Raw genomic sequence first — 7,916 nt, forward strand, 5'->3', positions numbered from 1 at the left:
AATAACTTCTCAAGAATTCTGATGGTGATATGCACCATGAATGGTGTATGAAACTGTTAAGAGTTGTTCAGACAGTAGTATGCCCTATGGATACCTTAACCATAGCGCTAGGCCTACTATGTCTCCAAAGCGCCGTTGGAGAATGTCTGAATTAGCAGGCGACTCCCGGGCAGGCTTCGTAGAAAGACTGGAGCTAGGGCGATTAGACAGTGGATCTTCTCGGTCAAATTTTCAACTATCCCGGACAAGCTTGCTTGGAAAACCCATCAAATCATCGACTCGACCTCGTGACCCCTTGTATAGGAAACGACAAACAATGATGTACAACTTTCTAGAGAGGCCTCGGGGACCGAGATCAGTCTGTTACCACGTGGTACTGTAAGTTACTATATCTTTAAATGTTACATTTGTAAACAACAGGTATTTCTGTTTTGTTTTTTCGGTAATTTGAAGAATTATTGATACAATTTATATATATAAATTAGGCTGGATGCGGTTTAACTGTCATGTCATCAAAACCTATGTAGCTACTAGCTGTGAAACTATACCATGAAATCATTGATTATAAACGTTTCTTAATGCTTATTAAAACTACAGTAGGAGTTTAGAGAAGAAAATATTGAATACAATTTATTTACCTTTTCGTTCAGCTAAGAATATATACGGTGCCAACGTTTCCTTTTGTACTACACTAAATAAAACTTAGTCAACCAATTCTGTTCCAGTACTGAGTTAAGCCTACTACATAGGACTTTCGAGAATTGAGATTTTTAATGAATATAACTCACCAAAGACGACACAGATTACTGGACGAAACATTAAATAATGCACAGAGGCGGTTGGTGATTGCCAGGAGTAGATGCAGAGTTATGTTATTAACACTTGTAGTAAAAATAGCAAACAATAAACTGTACCTGTTAAATACATAACTAGAGTATTTCCAAAAACTTGAGGTAAAAAATATATTATTGCTCACAGTACGTATGTGTCAAACAGTAATATTTGAACGAGTGTACTGATGCCAAAAGGTGTATAATAAGTTTAATGCTAGAAACAATAACATTCGAGATTGCAGCTTAGATTCAGTTATTGGACTGATGAGGAACTAGAAAACATTCCCTCCTCCACGCATAAAGTAACTGCCCCCTCTAAGTTTATGTCCCTATAATTGTAGTTCATTATCTGGGAGTTAGGCTTAGGACGAACTAGAGGTTTTTCTGAAAGCAGTCTTAACTTTCCACCAGGCTGTTTGTTTAAGTTAAAATGTCCTTTTTCTTAAATTGTAATGCTTAAAACGAGATCCTCTCACCTTGTCCGGAAATCACGGATATTGTGAACATTGTAACTCTTGTTAACAGAGAAATCCAATGTAACTTTATCATGCCGTGCTTTAAGTAAGGCACTGGTTACCGGACATTTTTTGCAATTTGCACTCGTCACAATTTATGTTTAGAAAAATTAATATCTCAAAATAATTTACTTTAATCCTAATTCAAGGTCATTTGAATTTTTTAAAAGTGTTACAGATCTAAGTGGTAAATCAAAAATATGAGTGTAGTTTGGGAAATACGTAATTTGGAAACAGATAATATATATATATATTAACAATTGAAGCACACGTTTTGAGTTATTTGACGTGCAAGCACATAACCCTAACGTCACGGAAGAAGCAGATTAAAAACTCCTCATGAAAATTTTTTACTATTCCCTAGCCCCCGCTAATACAGCGGTAAGTCTACGGATTTACAACGCTACAATCAGGGTTTCGATTCCCCTGGGTGGGCTCAGCAAATAGCTCGATGTGGCTTTGCTATAAGAAAAAAACCACACACACTATTCCGTATTTGATTAAATTTCTAATAGTGCGACACCTAGGTATCTGAGAACGACTCTGTGGTGCCGAGTTCTCATGATTTTTGTCATTCAAAACGTCTTCAGGCGTGTTAAGATATTGTAAATCCAGGTTTAAATAATACTATTTTAATTATATTTAACCTCTGATTTAACTGTTTTGTTCCTTGTGAAATGCTGATTTACGATGAATTTAGTGACAGGAAAAATTTAAAATATTCAAACAGGAGAAATCTTGCTTTTATTGATTTGTATTAATTTACGAATTTTAATTTCAAGCAAAGTTATAGACAATTAATTCTCTTTAGCCTAAACCACAGTGACTTGATGGATATAAGTGACCTTAGGCCTGTTATATATCATCGCAAGTACAAAGAAATACGTTGTTATTCATTTCAAGATAGGTCCAAACATTCTAAGTTTATTCTACTTTTGTACTAGTGAAATGAGTGTTAAATGACAGTGGACTGAGGATAGTAACCAAATAATGATGGTATCAAACAAACATAGATAAAAATCGAAAATTTCAAAGCTTGGTATTTGTACTATTCAGGTTATTTCGTTTAAACATTTTCTCCTGGTGATATACAATTGTGGGAATTGTTGGCCGTTGTTTTATTTAAAGCTGAGCAAAGATTATTGTTTGGTTCGATATTATCTCGCTTAAACATTAAATCTTCTCTTTATGACGTAGAAAACTACAAGTACAAAGGTAGGCCTAATACTAATATCTTGTATCACTATGATTTAAGCTAGGCCTTATTGGTTATTGCTAAGCAATGGAAAAAAACAAACACAATAATATCATTTTTCTAGGAATAAGGAAAATATAAGTTGTAATTCTACACCTATGTTTGTCCTGTTTTCATATTATTTGTTCGTACTTAGTGTTAAAGATGAACAATACGTTACTTTGGGGGAGGGGGGCATAAATGACTTCCACAAGTCAACGCATGCTTTAATTGTGGTCATGGTCCATACATCTGGAAAACACTGTAAGACACGCTGATCGGACAATATAAAAATACATATTGAAGTTCGAAGCTGATTAATTAGTAAGGTGAAACATATAGGATAATGCGTGTACAGTTATACCGTATTCATTCTTGTGTGTGACGTATTTGCACGATTAATTCCAGAATAAACAGAAACATTCGATGGCCAACGTCTTCCAAGAACACGTCAACCAGATAAATTAAGGTATCTTAACTAACTTAACCTGAATGGTTATGCACAGTCATGGCTGTTGAATGATATCCATCACAAATAATTTCATTAACGCGGGTTAAAGTAACATTATTAATGTAGATTAATTAAGAATTATTCATAGTTTAAGCAGGGTTTTAAGGGAAACTGTTTACAATGTATATGTAGAAACGTAACTTCACCAATAATCTCCCACTGTTCATGAGTGTTATAGGTTGATGTTTACCTTGGTTCATAGTTCATTGGATATGATAACTTTTTATACAGGGATTTTCTAAGCACACACACACAGCTAAATTCGGTGTAGTGATACTTAAACATAAATATTAACCCAGCGCCAGTAAATCTACGACGTATTACTCTTTAAAGAGATTTTGATATTATGACAATAAGCTTAAATCAGTGACATTGTTGTAAGATATGTAGTTTAAATCAATGACATTGTTGTAAGATATGTAGTTTAAATCAGTGACATTGTTGTAAGATATGTAGTTTAAATAAGTGACATTTTGTAAGATATGTAGTTTAAATCAGTGACATTGTTGTAAGATATATAGATTAAGTGAGTTAGATTGTTGTACAATACGTAGTTTAAGTCAGTTACATTGTTGTACGATTATAGTTTAAGTCAGTGACATTGTTGTACGATTATAGTTTAAGTCAGTGACATTGTGGTACCATATGTAGTTTAAATCAGTGATATATTTGTACGACATATAGTTTAAGTCAGTGACATTCTTCTACGATATATAGATTAAATAAGTGACATTGTTGTAAGATATTTAGCTTAAGTCAGTGACATTGTTGTACGATTTTCGTTGAAGTCAGTGGCATTATTGTACGATACGCAGTCTAAGTCAGTGAGAGTTTTGTAGGATACAGAGTTTAAGTCAGTGACATTGTTTTACGATACATAGTTTAAGTCAGTGACATTGTTTTACGATTATAGTTCAAATCAGTGGCATTGTTATAGGATATATAGTTTAAGTGAGTTACATTGTTGAACAATATATATTGTTTAAGTCAGTAACATTGTTTTACGATATGTAGTTTAAATAAGTACCATGGTTGTACAATATGTAGTTTAAGTCAGTAACGTTTTACGATATGTAGTTTAAATAAGTTACATTGTTGTAAGAGATATAGTTTAAGTCAGTGACATTTTTGTACGATATATAGTTTAAATAGTGACATTGTTGTAAGGTATGTAGTTTAAGTCAGTGATATTGTTGCACGATATATAGTTTAAATAAGTGACATGGTTGTACAATATGTAGTTTAAATAAGTGACATGGTTGTACAATATGTAGTTTAAATAAATGACATAGTTGTACAATATGTAGTTTAAATAAGTGACATGGTTGTACAATATGTAGTTTAAGTCAGTAACGTTTTACGATATGTAGTTTAAATAAGTTACATTGTTGTAAGAGATATAGTTTAAGTCAGTGACATTGTTGTACGATATATAGTTTAAATAAGTGACATGGTTGTACAAAATGTATTTTAAGTCAGTAACGTTTTACGATATGTAGTTTAAATAAGTTACATTGTTGTAAGAGATATAGTTTAAGTCAGTGACATTGTTGTACGATATATAATTTAAATTAATAACATGGTTTATTAGGCACTCTGTTTAATCCAGTAATATGTTTTTGTGATCTGATAATTGTGTCCGGTATATTTATCCAGTAAAGCTGTTTCGAGGAAATAGAGTTTAACGCTGTAAGTTTGTAAAACCTATAGTTTGATACACTGATATTATTTAATACTCAGGTATTTTTCTAACTTTATACTGGCAGGGTTTTAGTAAAAACAATGCGATACCCTGGGGGTAACTTAACAATTTATAGGGGGTAATGGAGGGGTGACAGAAAACAAGTTAAAATTCTGAAAATCAAGAAAACATTGAGGTAGCTGGTATTAGGATTAATGTTAACTTAGTCTTAGTATGTAAAGTTGTAAATTAAACCTATTTTAAGTATGTAATAAAGTTAAACCAAATAACAATAAACATCAACAACTAATATACAGTAGTAAAAAAGAAAAAAATATGTATCTAAGTGTGTGGTAACCTAAAAGTATTTTGACAAGACTGCTTCAGAACACAAGTCACTCAGTAACCCTGATGACTCATCGACGTGTCCAGTACGCGTCACTCACTGCCTGAGGTTGCCACTATTTCACACTGTCAGTTTCTATGTGAGCATCAGCCGAGGTAGACAAAACCTGGTACGTATGTGTACTGCCCTGTGCAGTATAGTTAGTATTTACCTACTATTACATCATTCCTATGCTGAATAAGCTCTTTTAATGCTATCTAGAAAAAATAAATAACAAGTTCACATTGTTCACACTTTTTTATGCAGTTTTTCTTTTTCTGCAGATTAAACAATAAAATGTCTAAAAAGCGCACCTACTCTGACGCCTTTCTTCGCTATGGCTTTGCGAATTTACCTTCTGGTGGAGAGGATCGGCCACAATGTGTAGTATGTCACAAAGTGTTGACAAATGAAAGCCTCAAGCCATCAAAACTCTCAGCTCACCTCCAGAAGTGCCATCCAAATCTTCAAAATGAGGATCAGGCTTATTTTCAGCGCCGGGCTGTAGCACTGAGGAATATCCAGTTCGGTTCATCTGGAATTCAAGCCCAAAAGCTTCAAGCTGCGGTCGAAGCATCTTACTTTGTTGCATATAAAGTTGCCGAACAACAAAAATGCACACCATTGCAGAGAATCTGATTATGCCTTGTGCATACGAGATGGTAAGCAAGGTATGTGGGGAGGATCAAGCGAGTGTCATATCTCTATCAAACAACACAATCCGCCGACGACATGGCATCAGATATTCTGTCCCAAGTTACAACAGAGATCAAGGAAAGCTCATATAGCAAATTCTCCTTGCAATTTGATGAATCGTGTGACGTAGCCAGTTGTGCTGTTCTCCTTGGGTTCGTTCGTTACGTCCACCAGGACAAGATCAAAGAAGAGTTCCTATTATGCGAAGATCTGCTGACAACCACGAAGGGAGAAGATATCTTCAATATCATCAACAGTTTCTTTATCACGAATGGATTGGATTGGAACAGCGTTCAACAGGTAGAGAGAGATGTTTATATAAAGTCTAGATTAGTATAAATACAATGAATTACATGGCATATAGTCATATAGTTTTATTTATTGTACAAGTAGCTGTAGTGTAGCTAATATTTTATACATAATTCACAAAAAAGTACTGAAATACTAAAGTACCAAAATAAATTAAATTAAATTAAAACCATATAATTATAATGCAAAAGATAAGTAAGAATGACTAACTGACGCAATCTATAATAGTTTTTCTTTTTTAATCTAGGTCTCCGTCGATGGAGCACCGTCGATGATGGGTCGTAATCGTGGATTACGGAGCCTCATACAAGCTGTGAATCCAGAAATTTCTGTAGATCATTGCATCATTCATCGGTACTTTCTTGGATCAAAAAGCCTGTCTGGTAATCTGAAATTAGTGTTTGAAGATATGTTGAAAATCATCAACTTCATCAAGTCCAGGGATGTGAATTCGCGCATATTCAGGGAGCTGTGCAAGGAAATGGGAGAGCAGTATCAAGTTCTGCTCTACCACACCGATGTTCGCTGGTTGCCACGAGGCAAGGTTGTACGTCGAGTCATTGAGCTCCGAACGGCTCTTCAGGAATTTCTGAAACAAGAAGAATCTCCTTTTGCTACCAAGTTCACTGATAAGGAGTGGCTTGCTCGACTTTGTTACTTGGCTGACATATTTGCGGAGCTGAACAGTGATAATCTGCAACTCCAGGGCCAATACACGACTGTCATTGATGCCCATCACACTGTGACCGCATTTCTGGGAAAACTGAGACTCTGGATTCGACGCTTGGAGAAAGGAGTGATCGCTCAGTTTCCCACCCTAGACCAGTTTGTTGAGGAGAATAGTTATGATACTGGATCACTTTTACAGACCATCAACAAACAGATGAGCGACTATTTGAAGGGGCTTGAAACAAGCATGCAGCACTACTTTCCAGAGAGTGACCTAAAAATAGCCAGTCTTCAGTGGATCATTCATCCCTTTTCTGTACCTGATGAGGCCATTCATGATGATGATTTCTCTGCAAGGGAGGAGTGGATCACAATGCGAGCAAATGAAGCCTTGAAAGTCAAATTTCAAAACCAAAATGCAGATTCCTTTTGGATTTCACAACTAGCTGACTCGCCAACTCTGTCCAAGAGAGCCTTGAAGTTGTTGGTATCATTCTCAGCAACGTATCTGTGCGAGAAGGGGTTCTCAACCGTGCTGGGGATGAAAACAAAAAAGAGGACTCGCTTGAATGTTGCAAACGATGCCAGGCTGGCACTTTCAACCACAAAGCCAAGAATTCCTAAACTAGCTTCAAGTATGCAACTCTCTCCATCCCACTGATGTTCTTGACATCTTTGGCAATATTCATTAAAAATGCACAATGATCAAATACAATAATTAAAAGTGTAATTCAGTGTAAATAAATTATATAAATAAATTGTAAATAAATAAAGTGCAGTATATCTCTAGTTTAATTTAGCCATATATATCAATGTTGAAAACATTTTGTGAAAGGGGTAACATGCTTAATGTGGCATGTTAAATTGGTTAACAAGCTGAAAAAGTTTGGGAACCACTGGTCTAACGGTATTACAGCCGTCTAACAGTCAATATCTGGGGTGATGGAAGATAAATTATTTTCCTACGTCGAACAAGAGGTGTTTTCTATTAAACTAGAAGTTATATAAATTAGCTGTTGTGGACTAATAGCTTGTACATTCTAACGGTCAGAGTTTAAAGGTCAGGATAGGTGAGATAGGCTT

At 35.0% G+C, this 7,916-nt stretch overlaps 1 protein-coding gene across 1 annotated transcript; it reads left to right on the forward strand.

The window, feature by feature from the left end:
• Nucleotides 1-545: 545 nt before the first annotated feature.
• On the forward strand, nt 546-7,501 carry LOC143246793 (protein FAM200C-like). Its single transcript, XM_076493947.1, has 2 exons — nt 546-6,155; nt 6,412-7,501. Exons 1-2 carry the CDS (start codon nt 5,892-5,894, stop codon nt 7,492-7,494), a joined length of 1,347 nt encoding a protein of 448 aa, XP_076350062.1. The 5' UTR covers nt 546-5,891; the 3' UTR covers nt 7,495-7,501.
• The last annotated feature ends 415 nt before the right edge of the window (nt 7,502-7,916 follow it).

This window comes from Tachypleus tridentatus, chromosome 3 (assembly GCF_004210375.1).
Source record: "Tachypleus tridentatus isolate NWPU-2018 chromosome 3, ASM421037v1, whole genome shotgun sequence".
NCBI classification, from domain to species: Eukaryota; Metazoa; Arthropoda; class Merostomata; order Xiphosura; family Limulidae; genus Tachypleus; species Tachypleus tridentatus.

Excerpts from the sequence above, each read along its gene's own strand:
- LOC143246793 (XM_076493947.1), top strand. The coding sequence starts at position 5,892 with ATGGCATCAGATATTCTGTCCCAAGTTACAACAGAGATCAAGGAAAGC. Across the intron at positions 6,156-6,411 it reads ATTGGAACAGCGTTCAACAG|GTCTCCGTCGATGGAGCACC; the intron begins GTAGAGAGAGAT and ends TTTTTAATCTAG.